The sequence below is a fragment of the Achroia grisella genome, unplaced genomic scaffold, assembly GCF_030625045.1.
Source record: "Achroia grisella isolate CSIRO2021 unplaced genomic scaffold, CSIRO_AGI_Agris_v1 utg511, whole genome shotgun sequence".
NCBI lineage: Eukaryota > Metazoa > Arthropoda > Insecta > Lepidoptera > Pyralidae > Achroia > Achroia grisella.
The window spans coordinates 3,635,784-3,655,643 of record NW_026712905.1 but is presented as its reverse complement, the minus strand read 5'-3'; the positions used below and the strand labels follow the sequence as shown (position 1 = coordinate 3,655,643).

The following is a 19,860-nucleotide window of genomic DNA, read 5'->3' as shown; positions in this document are numbered from 1 at the left end:
AATTTTTAATGGATATACTAGGAAAATAACAACATTAATCTTTGAACGATTTCGAATATGCAAGTTAGTTTTTTTGTTTCTTGGTTTGAAAAGAGATTGAATATGCTCGTTCCAATCACAAATCATCTCCAATATTGCGTTTCATAGTTGTTTACTGTATGTGACATGTGCTAATAAATTAAGTCTCCTCCAGTAAAATAAAAGTAGAAGAAATTACCGAGTTTTATATACCACAGGTGATGCAGCGCCACCTATCTGCACAGAGGAGGATGATGATGTGTTCGAGAGTGAGGAAACTGGAGGTGGCTGTGATGACACCAAGCGTCGCTCACAAAGTCTATCCTCGCTCAACTCTCCTGCATCTGTGAATGAGAAGGTAAAAACAATTACTAAATAACTGTAGACAATGTGGTTCACACGCCAGCTACCCTGAATTTAAGCTGAACTAACTGTACCATATAGGTTATCTCATATAAATTGAACATTACCTGTATTGCCTTCTTTTTGTGATTTTTAAATAGTGATGAGATATAATCAGAAATTGACATTAATTAGCGATTTATACACGCATTAGCACAAAATTAATAAAGTATAGGTTTAAATAAGGGTTGTTGTATCGGAATATATTTTTTTATTGACACATAGTTCACTAAAACAGCACCTGATTTGTTTTAAAAAGGCCTTTTTTAAGGTTTTTCTTAAAACATACACCTATATAAATATTTGGTTGTTCGAATTAATAAAGAATTGGTTTGTTATTACAAGAATTATATTTAAGTATTTTCATTAGTTCGCATAGACCTCAACCTCTTCTCTACACGCCTTTGTACACCTGTCTACTTTAAGATTAGATGGCGTTATGTAAATTTTCCTGTATAATTTAAATTATTATTAAATAAGCATAATGAATTTAAACTTTATATTAATTTCAGAAGGAGCGACGTATCCGTCGTCCGATGAACGCGTTCATGATATTCTCGAAGCGTCACCGTCAGATAGTGCACCAGATGCATCCGAATCAGGACAATCGGACCGTCAGCAAAATCCTCGGCGAGTGGTGGTACTCACTCAAGCCGGAGGAGAAGCAGAAGTACAATGAGCTCGCTAGTGAGGTCAGTTAAGTTGCCGTCTTATTTATTTTAATGTGTAAAAAAATAGGGACTAGTTGTGCCATATATTTGTATAAAAGTACAGTTTATGTGACAGACGTCGTATAACAATATATATATATATTTAAACCTATGGATACATATAAACCTTAATAGTGAAAATCGAAAAGTGGTTTAGATGAAGTAAGCAAAGGAACAGACAAAAACAGTAACTCTCTATTAGTGTATTTATGTATGTGTAGTGTATGAAGAGGTTAACCGAGTCACCGAGCGCACCCTTCAGAAAAATCCATCTAAAAGTGATGTAGTGAAACTTATTATTACATCTTTTTATATACTTCAACTCTATTTTATAATACATTTAATGCTAATCCTAATTAGATCGCTGTGATATATAAATGTAGAGATGATTGTTTATATATTTTCTTTTCTTTAATTCATATTGATCTTTAAAATAAACGAATTTCAATTACCATTATATTCTTATTATTTTGTTCGAGTACATTTTGAAGTTTATGTGGTCTACAGGTAAAAGAAGCTCACTTCAAGGCTCATCCAGAATGGAAATGGTGCAATAAGGATCGTCGAAAGTCATCCAGCAGTAGAGATCCAACTGGTTCCATGCCACAGGTATATAATGTTCTTTTATTGAAAGAAGTTATAAGTTAGTTTCTACCATTTCAAATAAAGTAAATAATATTTGCCTATAATCACATTAAAGATTAGACTGTAAAACCGATAAAATAGGTTTAACTTTGTTATATTTATATGCAATTCGTATTTGCACTCAGCGCTGTAATATGTCGATTTGGCATATAATTTTGCGGTATCCATACAGTACTCAGTACAGTTATCGTATATTCATGTCAAAACAATTGATGTTTAATGAAAAATGGAAATGTCGTATATCGTGTACGTTTTCAGAGAAAATAAATATAAATGGTATCTGTAGTACAGTCTGATAGCCTCAGTGATCTAGCGGTTTAACACACTGCTTAATTTCCGATGGTCGCGATTCCTCGTACGGTACAACACTTTATTCCTGAGTGATTATTTGTATTGGGGTTTTCTATAAATATTTTACAAATAATATCTAAGTATTTATATCAGTAGTCTAATATCTATAACACACACTCTGCTTACCCTGGGAATAGGTGAATTGTCATTGGGGTATTATTATTATTCTGTCTGTTTGTTCATATAGAGTCCTCGTACGCCATCCGACGTGGGAATGGGCGGCGTATCGTGTGCGGGCGCGGACGTGCCGGTGACGGTGGCTGCATACGCACACGCGGCATCGCCGCAGCTCAGCGACGACGACCAACTCGTACGTATTTTTTTTAAATAAATGATATTGGAATAAATTTTCCGATTCCTCTAATAGTATACACTGTCGGTTAGTAGTATAGGATGACGATGGAGTTAAGTCAGTCAGATCGTCTTGCCTTATTCAAGGAGTTAACCACGACGGTTTCCTGAAGAACGCCTTTACTTGATAGAGTGCAATGGTGGAAATGGAGACACTAATCCCCATTAAAATCTCTCCCAACATGAACATATTCATATTGATTTTCATCAGCATTAGGTAAAATTAGGTATTATGAACATACTGTTACAGGTGAAAATAAGTATACTATCTTACGGGTGATATTTTTTTCTGTTAAATTATTTGACTTGTTAATTACGCGTGAATGTCAAGTGTAATTAATATTTTTTAACATTTATTGCAGATGTCCCAGGCTATATGCGACGAGCCAAATCTTCCGGCACCAAGTGTGGAGATTGATCTCAAATGTGGTGAAAAAGTGACCGATTCAGACTCGGAGGGACTCGACGCTCGAGACTACTTACCGCACCATGACCACACCAGGAGACCAAAGCCGATTAAAGCCAGGTTTTACATTTTACTATTACATTACCCTAATTATATATTGCACTCATGGGTGGGTTTATTTCTGAAACAGATCTCTTCCAGCCAACCTAACGCTGTGACAGTGGATGTAATTAGCGGGCAATGATAGTGAATATTATTAATTTGAAAAAAAAAATAATAGGTTTTGTATATTGACTAATAAAGTGAGTAAAATACTGTAACATCTGTTAACCAACATTCATATTAAGTTCTTTAGTTATTTTAATTAAATTAATAATTATGTATGGTAGTATGTTGAATGTTAAATTTAATTTAAGTCTTATCAGTACTACAAATAAAAAAAAAACACTGTGAATGAAGTAAATATTATTACAGTTGCCTGGATATTTTAATGATTTGTTAATAAAAATAAAAATGTAATGGAGTAGCTCTTTATGAGTCAAATGCATTAAACGTCGCCTGAATAGGAATTTCGTATATTTGTTCTAGGGCTGGTTCGTCTGATAATCTACTTGGCGGCATTACCGCATCAAGTCCAGGTGGGTCCAAAGTGTTCCAGCCGACTGGAGGGGCCTTTAAATCTACCCACGCCGACAACGGTATGTTTGTATACATAATTTGTTTAATTTATATAAAATATATTTTTTTTTCCATAGACATTCAAGTTTATACCAGTTCTTTATTGTACTGCATTTGGTAGCCTCAGGATTTTTGGGGCCATCTGATTGTTATTTCCATATTTGATGTAGTTATTAGTTAATTAAAATTTATGTTATTTAACGTAATTTGGATGTATTTTTATTTACACTTGAGATACAGGTTCTTCGGATATCTAATACAGGCACCACTATTCATCCACAATTTTATTATTTAGCATTATATTTACATGTTCAAATGGCTCTGTTACACTGTAAACCATGTCAGGTCAGGTCCATGCCATTACACTGGAAAATACTATTATTATTATATTTTTATTTTTATCTTTTCTATCTCTTTTTTTATAAATTTAAAAGAAGGTAATACTCACCCACACGGGCCTTAGCCAAGTGTGGGAGAGGTTGCGCTGCGTGAAGGTATTATTGATTATATTATATTATTAATATAAGTATTATTATTACGTTTTTTTAGCATAATAATAAAATATGGTGTAATACTAACAATATATTATTTATCTTACAAATTTACTATTACTACGGAGAAAGTACATTATTATCGATATAGATAACGTTTAATATATTCCATAATTTAATACTATCATATCAATTCGTGATAAATACGCACCGATAATATTGGCATTTTGCGTACATAAAATAGGTATTGGAATTGTTTTTAATACTTAACTATTGTTGTTTCCGGATCGTATCTGGCTTCATTGATTTGTCTAGCAATTCAAGGCGGATATGCTACCAGCTTTAGGGCAACCTTTGGACGGGAAACTATACAGGACAATTTTAGTAGAAATTTGTCATGTGTTTATTTAACAAAAAAAATAGACAATTTTTGTATTTCATAACAATAAAATGTAGGTACATTCTATAATATCTACCACTATAATCCTGTACATGGAATACAGTTACCTTAATAATGACAATTATCTACATTGAATTACTATCCTGCAAGACTTGAACAACTATAATATCTACGTACAATTATCTACATTGAAATAACAATGACTTTGATCCATTTCAAATATTTATTATCGTATATCTGTGTTCACACACAGTGTGTGTATTCTGTGTTCGATCATGAAAATTTTATCGGTTTTTATTCTGTTCTTAACGTATAAATGGTCGTGGTTTAAATCATTCCTAAAGTTAATACTTGTAATAAATATTTGAAATGTTATACTTTAAATCGTTCATTATGTATTCCATACAGTTCTCTCATTGTTATTAAGTCAGAAATGTACTATTAGAAAATCAAAATGTGATCCCAGAAAAGGAACGGCGGTATATTTTTATTGGATCGATTCGAATGGTGACTATTTCAAAGTCAAATGAGTGAAAAAATAACAAATAACGTTTTTTATATATTTTTATTATCGTAAAATTAGCGTAAATATTTTTAGGTATATATTTTTTATTTAGTGCCAAAAGCAACAACTTACAATACAATTTTTAAAATGTATGATCCACTGTTCTGGTTCGCAGTTGTTCAAGTCTTTGCATCTGAAAATTATTATATGTCGCTGATGCTTGAAGCTAATGTTTAAACTCAGTTTTAAGGGACCTTATAACGCATATATTTAATATATTATTTTTACTCGTAGGCGACAACCTTCGGCAGTGGACCGCGTTCACAACAGTAAACAAAACGAGCTTACCGAATCAAGTACCGATCTCGCCGCACCCCTCACAATCGATTGCGAATAGCACTCAGAGTTTAACGAATAGCGTCCAAGGAATATCGCTTAGCGCTCCCAATTTAGCCACTCAAGCGGCCCTAGACAACGCCATAGCGTCGATTATGAACTCCCCGACTGCGTCGAGTGGTGTGCAAGTTATATCGAGTGGAGTATCGATACCGAGTCAATCGATTGTGCAAACGCCTCCATCGAATGCTTTGAGCAATGCGTTGCTGAAAAGTGTTACGTTGGTGAAGAGAAACCTTGGTGATAATGCTACAGGTAATTGTTTTATTTTTTATTTATATGGAGTTATAAAAACATCAACTGTCATATAGGTTTATTTGATTTTATTGATGTTTTTTTGTTTTCATCACTGGATAGTTATAAACATAAATTATAGAATTTTTCTAAATTTCGGATCCATGATGATCTACAGTGGTTTATTACAAAATTTTCATTCGCAGTTTTATTTACTACTATTGATGATTTTTGTTTCCATCACTGCGTAATTAGAAACACAAATTATACAATTTTACTATGTTTGATCCATGACCCATGACATTAAGTCTAGAGTGGTATATTTAAAATTTATAGAATATTATATTGTGCATAATTCATAATAATATATATTGTACAGGTCCATTAACGTTGTCACTGGATGCATCCGGTAACCTGTTGATAAAGGCGAGCCAGGCTAGCGAGCCGCCGGTGAGTGCAGCCGTCGCTGAACCCCAGCAGTTGCACTACGTGCAACTACAGCGGGTATTCGTGCCCGCCTACAGCGCCGGTAAGTGCACTATACTACCAAATAGTATTAAGTGTATTTCACAACCAAACACTATTCAATGTACGGAGTGAAAGCATTTCACCCAGTGCACATTAGTACAGTGTTTGCTAGTCAACCAGTGCACATTCTGAAGTATGTCAGTATACTCTATCTAAGTATTTATGATTAAATGTCAGTATTACTATGTGATGTTGGTTGATCTGTCACAATAAGTCTCATTCTGATATGTATTTGTCTAATATATTAATATATATATAATTAATAATATAATATTATTATATTAAAAAAATCTGAAAGTTGTAGCTATTATATAAAATATGTTAATCATCAATTAACCATAATCCAAAACCCTTTTTTATTTATATATCTTTCCTTATTAATGTCTTCAGATTACACAGTGTAATCTCTATTGTCTAGTTGTACATTATATAATATACTCATCTGTGCTGCATCCAACTGTAAAGATAAGATATACAAGATCCGCTCAGACATACCTCGGTTTAGCTAGTCTGTATTCTTTTCATGAAAAATGTTATGTAATGTTAACCATATTACCTCTATTCTCCCAAAATTGAATTTTAATAACTGTATTTATCATAAACATGTTCCACTATTATTTGAAAAAAAAAATACGAGCTGATTTTCTTGTCAGTTCTTCTCATTTCGAAATCACTCCGAACTGACGGTAGATGTGACATATCAAAAGAGTCTGTAATAGACCTACATGAATAAAGATATTTTGAATTTGAATTTGAATTTAAATTTACCAGTATAACTATGTATTTTTAGTTATAGAATTTTTATTAAAAAATCATATTATTTTCAGAAATAGAGACGAATAAGACACACAATATTCCGAACCCGCAATGCGGCCAGTCTGTGATAGTATCGCAAAGCAACAACCACACTGTGCCTAAGACGACAACGTGAGTTAAATTATTATTATACATATAGTAGCTTAATTATATTTCAGTCACTGGACTATTCCCTGATGTATAAAATAATATTTATGAAAATAACATTAGGTTTTATTTGAAAACAATTTTTTTTATATTAAGCATTAAAATAAATATGGATATATTATTTTATTTCATTATCATTTTATTTTATGTTTAATATAAAACATAAAACTTTTATTTATTTTTAATCTAAATATGTTTATTTGAATGCTAGTAAATAGTTTTTCTTTTAAACGTAAAATAAAATGATTTCCTAGTGATGACAATGTGAACAGGCAATGGGAGACTGCAGAAGAAGAGACGCGTCCATTTCCGCTTGCGCCTACGCCTGCCCAGCTGGGGCGAGCGCCACTGCAGAAACGGCTCAGTAGAGGTATGACAACAGAGTTATTACACGTTTCTTATTTACCATACAATGGATACAAATGTTTGTACCGTATGAGGAATCGAACGCGCGACCATCGGAAGTAAAGCGGTGTGCTAAACCACTAGTCCACTGAGGCCGTCAAAATTTGCCATACAATATACCTCTCAGTATAAAAGATGCTAACACATAATTTACATTCCATGCTCTAGGGAATAGTGATATAGATATAGCTTACATTAATAAAGGAATTTGATGTCTTTTTAGCATTAAATTATTTAAAAATATATTTTCTCGCATAAACCAAAATACAAGTTCTTGCAAAAACAGAACTTGTATTATGGATACTAAATCTGATAGAAATACTTAAATATATTTTTTATGTGTAAATTTATACATGGAAACACACAATATTACACATTAATATAAAGTTTGTATCAAGAACATAAATATATAAAGATACATTTATTTATGTTGGTATTCATTTATATTGTTATACTGTATAGCTTGTAGAAGTAGGCACATCAACAGGCTCGACGGGCAGCAATGAGCAAATGATTCCACGCTCCGAGAGTGGACCGACTACACCCCTCGATGTACCCGAGCCGCAGTCACCCAAACATACAGAAAACCTATCCAGTCCATCCCTTAAAAAGAGCCTGTTTAAAAAGGGAAATGAGGACGGACGTGACAAGTCAGTATAGCATGTTTTGCCTAGAAATAAAAAATCTATAAGTGCAGCCATTTAATAATAACAACTAGTGGAATCTTAATAATGTTCAAACTTATAATTTTGTTGAAACTCGACAGTGTTCGAAATTCGATTATTAAAACTATAAGTGTGCAATGAGCAAATGATTCCACGTAGAGTTAACCGAACACGAAGCAAACTACTCTGTTACCAAAATGTTAGAAAACGGTAGGTCACGTACCTGTATGGTTCTGTTTAAAAAGGGCTTCAGGACGGACTCGACAAGATCATCTTCGCATGTTTTCACACACTTTCAAAAAAGGTCTTACAGTTCTAATTTATTTAATAATAACAATGCGCGCGCGCGTCAATCTTAATAATGTTCGTTTGGTACTAATTTTGTTGAAACTCGACAGCGCGGGAACAGAAATTCGATTAATATAATATAATATCTGTGCACGATGGTATAGGGTAGATTTTGAACAACTGACAATTTTTTACTATAAATTAAATTTACTGGATCGACAAATATACATTTTGCAATATTTCTTATATAATTTATATAAACAATTGAAATTAATATATGTTTAAATTCTCAGAGTTCTGGAGACGGTGAATTTCGAACAGAAGTTCAGTACTCTCCCGCAGTTCAAGCCAGAGGCGTGTAGCCCTAGCGCGATGGTCGTCCCTCGAAGTCCACAGTTGTATTTGAGGAAGAAGCACAATAAGATTGGAATGGGTTAGTATTATTTATATTGATCTCTTCCTGTTAGTCTTATAGGATATCAGAGTGCAGAAAAAGTCATAAAAGGGCGATGGCTGAAAGATTAATTTAAATTATTGAAATGCGAATGTTAAGATGGATGTGTGATAAGGATGAACAACAGAAAGATTGAATACAGAAGGAATATAAAAGCAGCGCCAGTGCTAGTTAAAAAGTAATTGTTTGTTCTATTATGGGTATGGAATTATTATACGAAGCTGTGCTCTTTATAATAAACAAAAAGACATACCGTTACGATATTCTATACGGTCTCGATGGTCAAAAATATAATAAATCTGGCGGACATAAAAAAAAAAAACTGTTATACAAAGTTTTTTTTATGTCCGCCAGATTTGAACCTAATTCCTAATTATATGTGATCGCTATGATGCTTTTCATGTACCAAATACATATGTGACGTTGTTATTAGGCGGGACGTTAGCGTGTTCGACGTTCCAATATTACAAAAAACTATAACACTAACAAGTTGTTAGCTGATGATGGTTAATATTTTTGCAGATGAGGAAGGCACTGTAGTCAGCGCGCAGTTAGAGCCAGAGGTAATGAACGGGAACGGAATGCCAACCCCCCATTCGTTTGGCACACCCCATACTACTACGAAGTTGGTGGGGAATACGTTCTTCGGGCCAGATTTCAATCTCGACTCGTACAGAGGTGAGTGTTATATAAAACTTCTTTAATGCTAGTTTTCATATAAATCTATACTAATCAAATTAAAGCCCTATCTTATTTACTAACTAGACAGTAATCAATAGTTGATATCAATTGTTCATGATTTAGAAGTATAAATTATGTCTCTAAGGATTCCTAATAGGAGCACTTTTCCCTAGTCATTTTTAGAATGCGCAGACTTGCCTAATGCTCTTATGCATAAATGTTTGTACAAATGTATATTTTATGATTATATTTACCATACTACATGTTTATTACTCTGTAATAATGTAGTTTTCTGTGATTTAAAGATGTCAATAGTTTTTACATGTATGTACATATTTTTAACCGACTTCAAATATGTTGGGGTTTTACATTAGGTGAACATTAAAAGGCAAGTTTCTTACTCATTATTGTACTGAAACTGCATTCCGAATGAATGGTAGAAAAATATTATTTCTATTCTATTGTAATAATTACGTCACACAAATTTCAGTAATTGTTACTTGTCAACGTGACGTCACAAAAGCTAAGATCCTTTCCTAGGTGTGGAAGCAATTTTTAGTTCAATTTATTTTAAATGAAGTATTTTTAAAAATATTGAATGCATTATGTGACTCCTTTTATATAATGTAACGCTCACTTGTTATATAATGTTTTACTTTATCACTTACGCGTGACGTTATATATTGATGGCCTATTAAAACAATGCTGCCACTGAGTAACGGTAACCACTGTTACATCACTGACAAAGAAACTGAAAGCTCCATAATAATGATGAGTACCCGGTACAGCATCGGAGAGCATGGAGGAGATGTCTCCGCGCACGCCGTGCTCGGGCAGCACGAGTGCGGGCGCGGGGGGCGCGGCGGGCGCGGGGGCGGCGGGCGGCGGCGCGGTGGGGGGCGCGGGGGGCGCGGGCCCGCGCGAGGCCGGCCACCGCCGCGTGCTGGAGCAGCGCCGCCAGCTCGTGCTCAAGTTGTTCCAGGAGCACGGCATGTTCCCCTCCACGCAGGCCACCACGCAGTTCCAGGTCAGTGTCTACTCCAAGTTTTATTATGGACGTCCGGCCGTCCTCACGACCGCCCGTGATGTCTGATTTATATTAATACTATATTATATTATTTATATTTACTACTTTACTATATTTTCAGGCGACATATATGGAGATATTTCCCACAAAGATGTCCCTGCAACTGAAGATACGTGAAGTGCGACAAAAGTTAATGGCGCAATCGAATCTAACGCCACACTCCGAAGTCAACACGCCCACAAGTAAGATTTTAAACCATTTTATGTGATAATGGTAATAAAACCAGTTTGTAGGAAAATTATCCTAAAAATAACTAGAATAAAGTTCATTTTCTGTCTTGCAATATTGGCAGTATGTTCGAATCGTTTGTATAGAACCTTACGAACTATTATTACCTAAAAAAATCTCTATCTATGCAAATTATCATCATAGTAATACCATTTACATATTTCATTGTAATTATATGTAGACATAGTTAGACCAGACGCAAATTTAAACACTCCTTTCCATCCTAATGTTGCCTGGAAGAGATCACTGTTTAGCAATAAGGCCGCCCGTTGTCTTGTTCATAGTGATAATATTCTTATCGTTTAGTTTGTATTAATTTATGTAAATCTATTTTCTATTACAAGAACAATGCAGAGTTTTCATTCATTCTTTATTCATTCGTAATAATATGCAATTTTTCCGATGATTTTTTTCTGTATTGATAGCAACACCATATAACTCTAAAAAAAACTATTTTCAGATGTGAATTCCCCGATTGTGACGTCAACCGCCAGTTAGCGATGCGGATACACCATCTCCATTGTGGTGCAAGAATAACAGTATAATTAATTTAGCTGTTCACAAGTTGGATAAATTTTATAAATCATTGTAATGCATTTTACAGAAATATTTCTTTGCAAAAAGTTCTATTATATTAATGTTGGCAACATCGAAAAACTGTCGAATGTAGTACATAATATTTTAGACCGTAATATTAATAATTTCTTATTTTTATCAGGTTATAATGTAAACTTAATATCACTATAATATTTAAGAATTTGATAAGAAAGTTTTAATGATTTTAGAAGTAGTTTCCACAATAACATGTCCTCACTGAGTACAGTACGTCCACTGTACGTTGATTTGACAGATCTTTTCGGTGTTGCTATTACGATGGTAGTAAACTTGAAAGAGAGCATATACGAGGCATATTTATCAACATAACATATTCATCATTCATATTTAGTACTCTATCGTATAATACGTTATTAAGTTCATTCGGATATATTACAATTGAAGAGTTACTAATAAAAAATATGTTATGGTGACAAGTCTTACTCAGCTTCCTTGCACATAGGTATGCTAACATTTCATTGCGTTAAATGGTGTATCATGTTTTTATAGCTTATTCTAATAATATTTGTAGGTGACTACGAACATGACTCTGACTGAAACATAGAATTTTACTAGTCTGTTTGCGCACGAGTTATATACTAAATAAATAATATATAGTGGTAATTTATAATACATCATCATTTAAATACTTCTTTATATCAGGTTTCCAGTAGAAGTCATAGGTCACTGCTACAGACAAAAGTTAATATTTCATTTCAGTTGTTAACAATTAAATGTAGGGTAGCACGTTTATATGAATGTAACAGAATTTTTGTAAAATTAATTAAATAGGGTATCCCACTGTCAACAGCTAATGTGAGAATTCTTGTACTCGAAGAAATACAATGGAGTTGTACAAGTATGTACAATTTGTTCTATGTAGGGTCGTTAGAGATATTTGAAAAAATAATATATACTGCATTGTTGTCTCTAATAGACCGTTTGTGCATTTAAAAAGTACGTTCGATTATTATGTAATAATCGTTTTTAATATAAAAAAATAACAAAAAAATCTATAAAATGATCAATGTGTGGGTAGTAACGATGCGTGTGTGCACGGTTCATATAGAGATAACGTTCATATAACTGCCAAACGAATCATTACCAAAGCGGATTTGGTATCAGGTGTAATCGATTCGTATATAAAACGCTATTTCAACACATTCAACGATATTCAATTAAAGAAATTAGTCATAAAATTAACGAGACGAATTTAGCTCATATGCCCGATTGATTGTGGGCTAATAAATGAGCTCTATATAAGACGACACTCCAATTATATTTTTTTTCGATTTATTTTGCTTGTCGAGTATATTATCAATCTTTTGCTTTCTAATAGATTCAGTAGTTATAATTATTCTTAATATCCAGTTGTGCAGATGTTAAAGTACTAGTTCTATATCAATAGTGTGGATATAGGATGGTCTAACGTTAAAATATTGCCACTTACCCTAATTTATACTATAACCATGCCTCAATTCTTGGCAGTGCATAACTGATTATAATTAATATACAGTATCAAATAGAACATCACTAATATTTTCATTTTATATGTATGGGCAGTTTTGCTATACGATTGCCTCATTGAGTTAAAACGAAATAAAAAAAGAAGAAAAAAATGTATCATTCAAATTGTACTCCTAGCATATCACGCACGCTTATCATTATCCCACTTTCTGATGAGTCCCCCGATACAAATGTGTTGGTAGATGCGTTTTAGTTACTATATTCTTGGGATGGAACGAGATAGAAATGTCCGGTGTATTATTCTGCCTTTTGCGGACGTTATATACCAATAGTTTTATTTGCTATTTGTGTGTGTGGGGAGATATTTACTAAGTGTGGATATATTCATTAATGCTTTTATTTCATTTAGTTTATTGATCATTACATCATTGTTATGTCTTTATTTTATCAAATAGCACTTTATTCACATGGGCACGATCTCAATACATTTATTTGTATAATCTTTATGTAAGTCCTTTGGTTGATGTGAATGTAAGTAAGGTTGTATATTGTCGCAATATTTACTTTGTACGTCCATATACTATGAGTGTAATATTTTATTTACTTTATTCCATTAGTTGCTTGCCATAGCTGTTACATTAAGGGGCATTGCAATTACATCATAACCTTGTTTTTAGTATGATTGAAATAAGTCAGATTTACAAAAGTGCAAGCAACTAGGATTATGGGGTTTATTATATGTAGTGAAAGGATTGTAAAGAAAGTTTTTTTAGCAAATGCATTTATAATAGAAATACCCACATACCGTACTGCAAGTATATGAAGAATTAAACCCCTATAGTAATGAATATAATATGCATATAAAAGACGCTTTGTGTACACAGCGTCCACACTACATATGTTATAATTTGCATTCAAGTAAGATATAGAACGGCGAAACGACGAAACATTTTGGTGCGTAGATTATTTTTTAAGACTAATTATTTTGTATCGTTTTCTATTTATGTTGTGATGTTGGTCTTCCACATGATAAAATTTTCATTTTTTATTAGATAAATAAATATCTACTTATTTAATTATTTCTATGTACAGTGATTTACTTTAAGTAACGTGGAGTGATATTGTATTACTTTCGGATGCCATGTTTGATAGAATTAGATATCGGGAGATGACAGTTTATAGACATTTTAATAGTAGCATCTTTCTATAGTTGAAATCTTGGTACAAGTTTTTTATCCGTAAATGACGTAGTAATCATTCAATACATAATGACAGTGTTATAAAACAGCTCAAATCATTATCGACACTAGTTAAATCAATATTTATACATAATAATAATCTCACTGTAAATATTAGATTTATTTTATGCTAGCGCTAAGAGTTCCCGGCTCTCAAAGTAATTAAGTTTTTATTTAGATAATAATAAAAAATGATAAATGTATAATTTAATACTTAAAAATTCGGCCAATACAAATGTTATGTATATCAAAATTGTATTTTTAAAATGATCTCTTTGGCGTTAATAATATTTAGATAATTGCTTTAGGAGTCCGGAAGTGAAATGAATTTATTAAAAGTATAAATTTAAGAGATATTTTCACACTGTTAAATATATTCTTGATAGTCGAGTAGCTGAGTTGTCACCGAGATTGAGACCTCGAGGGTCATTGTTATGCCTCTGTTTATATATCTACAGTAAAATTACCTGTTGTCACTTTGTAGACACGATTTACAAAAGGACAGCCAGTTGGTAAGAGACTAGAGGCCTAAGTAATGATGTTATTGACAATTATTAATTGTAATTGATTCAAATTGGTTGTTTTTCGATTTTTTTATAATCCATTTGAGAGTTGCAAACGTGAGCTAAGACGTATGGTTCCTAATTGCAACTGTTAAATGGTCTGTGCGTGCGAAATTTTAGTAAGTAATCTGTTACAATAAAGTAATAATAATTGGTAATAATATCATTACATAATTAGGGTCCACATACAGATGTTGGTGGCCTCTTGCTGTCTTAATATTCGGTATCCAAACTTCGCGTAGTCAATTGCCCGTAATGTCAATCTTATCATCGTACTATAGCCGTTGTTACCAATTAGTCATAACGTAAACATGTATCACACGTAATAACCTAGCATGAACTATTTACTTGATGTTTCTCTGTAATTTGCAAATAATTAGTGTGTGAAGAAAGGTGGCCATAAATTGGCCTATTAGTTCAAAGACAGTTTATTTTATATAGTACAAGTTACACCAGTAGCGTTGTATATCATTAAATTCATTATTGTTTGTATTAATGTTGAAAATAATTTTATATGGAAAAAAAGCTCCTACAAACTAGGCCTGTAATACTTAAATATTTATATATATGTGTATCACCTAATAGGAATTTATTTAACATTTTATCCAAAATATCCTGTCCGTCTTTAGAGATGTGCGATTGTTTTATTTGTAGTGCCCATTCACATTTTACAGTTAATAATAATGTAATCTGGTTTTATCAATTTTAAATATAATTTAATCAGTTTTATCCACAGTTGATTTTATTGTTGTTAACTATGATCAATCAACAGTTATTTAATATTATAATGAAACCATATTAACAACTTAATCTCCACGTGAGTTTCATTATTTGCACTTGAAGTCAACTTACGCATTAAGATTTCGTTGCAATATTATCTAATATAGTTTTATTTCACGGTTTATGAATTGCGGTGGTTTGTACAGAATGTTTCCATTTGTTTTAATACTGTCCAGTTCTTTAAGTTTGTTGCTTGTTGAATCATAACAGTTGGAGATATGTTGGTTTTAGAGTGAATGTCTTTTCAGTGTGTTATAGTAATAACAAATATGAAACAAACCTTAATGTGAATAATAAGCTGCGTATTACTAGTGCCTTATTGACTTTCAAGACTTAGTGTTTGCTTTTAAGAAATTATACATGTCTTATTTTTTTTGCCATCTATCTTTACTAGGCATTGTCAGTCAATAAACAATGGATAATAGGCAGTTTGTTTTATTAGACTGAATTAAATGTGTTGCATATAACAAGTTATAATGTTATATATATTAAGAAATATTAGCGAAATAGTGATTACTTCAAAAGGACATTTTAAATAAAGCATTTCATATTCGTTATTTATTTCTTCTACATAAGGCATTAGTCTAATTGTTTAGTCAAAATGGCGTAATTGTAAATATCTTGTTTAGAAGTTTTATTTAGGTTTAAGTGTTCAATTTAATGTATATTAGATTGAATTAGAAAGAAAAGAATCATCAGAGTAAAAAAATATATCTGAAACGGTAATCACGTTTACATAAGTGAGTTTTTTAAATTGTTTATGAATCCAACCAATGGACCAAATAAATGGCACTTTTAACTTATATATTGTAATCGACAAAAGTAAAACAGACATTGTGAGCAGATGTATTGTAAACCAACCCATAGCAGTGTGGACAGTTTGTTCAAGCATATTGGATCATTGTATGAACTTATGTTAAAACATAAAAACCACGAAGACACCTTCGCATTTTATTTCATAACCTATTTTGTTTAGTTCACTTTGAAGAGTCAGAGTGCTTTAGAAATAATACAACAATATACTTAATTTGCCTTACAAGTTAAGTAAGTAACAAAAACAATAATGAGATTAAAATTCCAGTTACATACAGTCTCACTCATATAAAATCAGATTTACGTTTCTTTGTGATATTGTATTCTTACTGGGCCTATTATTTCCTTACACTACGTACCACTATCAAATTATGAATATGTAGTGCTGTGAGAATTGACCAAATATCACTATAAAGTACTAAAATATCACTTTATAGTAATATTTGGTCAATTCTCACAGCACTACATATTCTAGAATTAACCGGGCATGTATTATGAGTACTGAGTTGATTTTATCAGTTTAGTACAACAAATAGTCAAATACAGTGTTCTCTTGTAAATGCACACACAATACACGATAAAACACCTAACCTAACCAATACAAACAATAACATTTGAATACAAATTATTTAAATGTTTGTATATGAAGATTCATGCTGCGACCATCTGTACTAAGGAATGTTTATCAGCTAGCCAAGACAAGACTATACTCTAAATTAGAAAAATTAACAGAATTGAGGACTTTTGCTAAGTTCATAAATGGCAATAATTTCATAATTGCATTCAAAACATTTCCAAGAATCTATAAAATTAAAATATACAAATTGATTTTTTAACAATATTTTATTACATTTCTAAAATTTTCTGGATAAATTAACAATTTATTTTAAATACTACTAAAACAAAAATTAAATATCATTGACTAATTACATTCTCTGTATTTTCTACAGATTTAATTAACAACTCGGGTTTTTCTTGTTCCAGCATAGACAATGCAGCCTGTAACTCTATATTATCACCAGGATCAGTTATTATTAACATTTTTAATGCCTTCATCCTCGCCAAACTAAATACACAACCAACACATATATTACACCCACTAATGTCCAAATATTCTAGACTTTTACCATTCTGGCCAGCTATTCTATCTATGCACCAAACATCTACATGCCTATTGTTTTTCAATGATAACCACTTGAGAAAATTTAAACCATATAGGTTTTCCAAGCCCTCAAATCGAATACCATTGTGATGAAAGTCTTTGCAGTCAATGGCTTCCACAAAATAACCATCCACATAGTTGCTGGGAAGATCGAGTGAAATTGCATCTCCGAATAGCCATTCACTTGAACCTCTCAACCTGAAAAACAACAATAATGAATAATAATACCAATAATTATATTGTGAGAATTGTTAATATCTTCTTCTATTAGTAACAGTAGAAAATATTTACCTATACATTATTATAATACATATTTAGAAAATGTGTGCAATATAAGGTAACATCAATAAAACTAAAGTTTTTATATCCTAATGTGGATATAAAATAATAAAATACTGACAACCCAATTTTCCATTTAAAACAAGAGTCAGTGATTCAGTTTTCAGTATAATAATAAAAACCTAAGAATAAGGCACTATAGCTATATTGGTATACTTTTTTTTATCAAACGTTAAATGTGGTACTAGAGATTCAAACCCATACTCTCTTTACTATTTTTGAGATTCATGTCTCAAAAATACTATGGCCTCATTGCGGAAACAGTATTTTAGTATATTAATAATTTACAATATTGAATATAGAGCTGGAAATATTTCATAAATCATATGGAAAAATAAATATAGAATAATAAAATACTGACAACCCAATTCACACCAGTTCCAAAATAATTAAAACAAGTAGTTTCTTTTTAAGTAACTCAGAACTACAATCTCCTATACATATTAATTATATACAATATGATTAGCATCATTATTAACAGTCAGTATATTTATATAGTCCTATATCAATATCTTGTTTACCTGTTTGGTATAAAATGATACCTAGAATATTGTATTTACCTGACTTTGCCTTGTCGAAATGTAAAGAAATGCACAGCCGCCAAATTGGATCCAAGAGTAGCTACTCGTTCTGGCAAAAATTTTTGGTTCTGAACTTCTTGGACCACTTTCATGTCCTGCCACCAGACTTTTATTTTATCAAACGTTAAATGTGGTACTTGAGACAAAGCGTACATTATATCCGGACTAGGATTTTTCTCAACGAAAACAGACAATTTACTGGTCCATTCGCCATCTCTCTTTATCCAAGGTTTCCGCCACTCCGGGTACGGTTTTCCGAAGACTTCGCGTGGCTTTGGACCTTCCTCATGTTTTTGATAGATTGATTTTTCCTCGCTGTATTTTCGACAAGTGTTGTAAAAGGTCCGAGTATACTTGTTTAAATTAGCAGGCCTCATTGCGGAAACAGTATTTTAGTATATTAATAATTTACAATATTACTAATATCGTAGTATTTATTATTAGTATTCAACTATTCATAATGCTTCAATATATGTTAGTTATTATAGAATAAGAATAAGATAAATTAAAAATTAGTAATTACGAAATATTTACTGGTAGTGAGAACTGACACTAACAGATTAAAAAAAAAGTGCTGTGGTTCATTTGACAGTTTTGACATTTATAGATTAATTGACAGTATTTTTTGAAGTAATAAATAATGTACAAGTTCTTTGGTATTATTTATTTAGTTAAAGCTACATTTATAAAGTCGTCCGTCGTTTCTTTGATTTTAATGTCGAATAGCACTTATCTATAGAATGTACAGATATAGAGTTCACAGAACAGTATTATATTGTATTAATAGTAGAGTAGTAGAGTTTTAATTGATGTTGGCAACAGTATGAGAGACGTTTGTCTTTGTTCATCAGGGGAAACAAAAAGTACTTAATGGGGATGAATGATATACTGGAGTTATTTCTAAAACTTGGTGGCCATGTGAATTGTTTGTTGTACCCTAAATAAATTCAAAACATCATTATTTAACTGAACTTAAAGCCTACTACAAATAAAAGGTCCACTTTTTTTATTAACAAATGGAGCAAACAAAACTTACAATAGAATTAAACTCAGTCAAAAAATTTAATTAAAGCCATGATTAATTCTGTAAATTGATTTGGTAAATTCTCACTAAATTTATATACCGCAGCCATCTGCCTTATTAATTGTTTATGCATGTTTACATCATAACCATAAAAGATGACGAGCGTCTATTGATTATATTAGCGTAGAGTATTTTAATTTGAATTTGCATTTGAATAGCACAAGAAAACATTGCATAAGTCTCTGTCTAGAAGTTGATATCTGTATGATTTTAGGCATAGTATCGTTGCAACAATATTGTGCTTTAGGCACTATGTTGAACTTCTAAAATCGACAACGCGTATATGAGACACCCTTGGTGTTTCAGGTTTTCATTGGCTGCGGTAATCGTTTACGTTCTTATGTACCGTAAAC

At 32.0% G+C, this 19,860-nt stretch overlaps 2 protein-coding genes across 3 annotated transcripts in view; one reads left to right on the top strand and one right to left on the bottom strand.

Annotated features, from left to right (window-relative positions):
• Positions 1–16,469, top strand: part of LOC131846402 (protein capicua homolog) — a 39,944-nt gene extending 23,475 nt beyond the window's left edge. For both annotated transcript variants that reach the window (XM_059195684.1, XM_059195683.1), the window contains exons 15-30: positions 237–376; positions 933–1,112; positions 1,638–1,739; positions 2,314–2,436; positions 2,840–3,003; positions 3,472–3,581; positions 5,252–5,608; positions 5,967–6,116; positions 6,943–7,042; positions 7,351–7,448; positions 7,959–8,133; positions 8,730–8,869; positions 9,413–9,568; positions 10,360–10,598; positions 10,720–10,840; positions 11,347–16,469. In XM_059195684.1, coding sequence (XP_059051667.1) covers positions 237–376; positions 933–1,112; positions 1,638–1,739; positions 2,314–2,436; positions 2,840–3,003; positions 3,472–3,581; positions 5,252–5,608; positions 5,967–6,116; positions 6,943–7,042; positions 7,351–7,448; positions 7,959–8,133; positions 8,730–8,869; positions 9,413–9,568; positions 10,360–10,598; positions 10,720–10,840; positions 11,347–11,384 — 2,393 coding nt within the window. In that variant the 3' untranslated portion in view covers positions 11,385–16,469. The remainder of the gene's footprint in view (positions 1–236; positions 377–932; positions 1,113–1,637; positions 1,740–2,313; positions 2,437–2,839; positions 3,004–3,471; positions 3,582–5,251; positions 5,609–5,966; positions 6,117–6,942; positions 7,043–7,350; positions 7,449–7,958; positions 8,134–8,729; positions 8,870–9,412; positions 9,569–10,359; positions 10,599–10,719; positions 10,841–11,346) is intronic.
• Positions 16,470–17,172: 703 nt separating this feature from the next.
• On the bottom strand, positions 17,173–19,067 carry LOC131846517 (distal membrane-arm assembly complex protein 2). The gene is made up of 2 exons (XM_059195841.1): positions 18,403–19,067; positions 17,173–17,701 (listed from the first exon to the last, which is right to left on the bottom strand). Exons 1-2 carry the CDS (start codon positions 18,798–18,800, stop codon positions 17,257–17,259), a joined length of 843 nt encoding a protein of 280 aa, XP_059051824.1. The 5' UTR covers positions 18,801–19,067; the 3' UTR covers positions 17,173–17,256.
• Positions 19,068–19,860: the final 793 nt, after the last annotated feature.

Excerpts from the sequence above, each read along its gene's own strand:
- LOC131846517 (XM_059195841.1), bottom strand. The coding sequence starts at position 18,800 with ATGAGGCCTGCTAATTTAAACAAGTATACTCGGACCTTTTACAACACT. Across the intron at positions 17,702-18,402 it reads TTTCGACAAGGCAAAGTCAG|GTTGAGAGGTTCAAGTGAAT; the intron begins GTAAATACAATA and ends GTTGTTTTTCAG.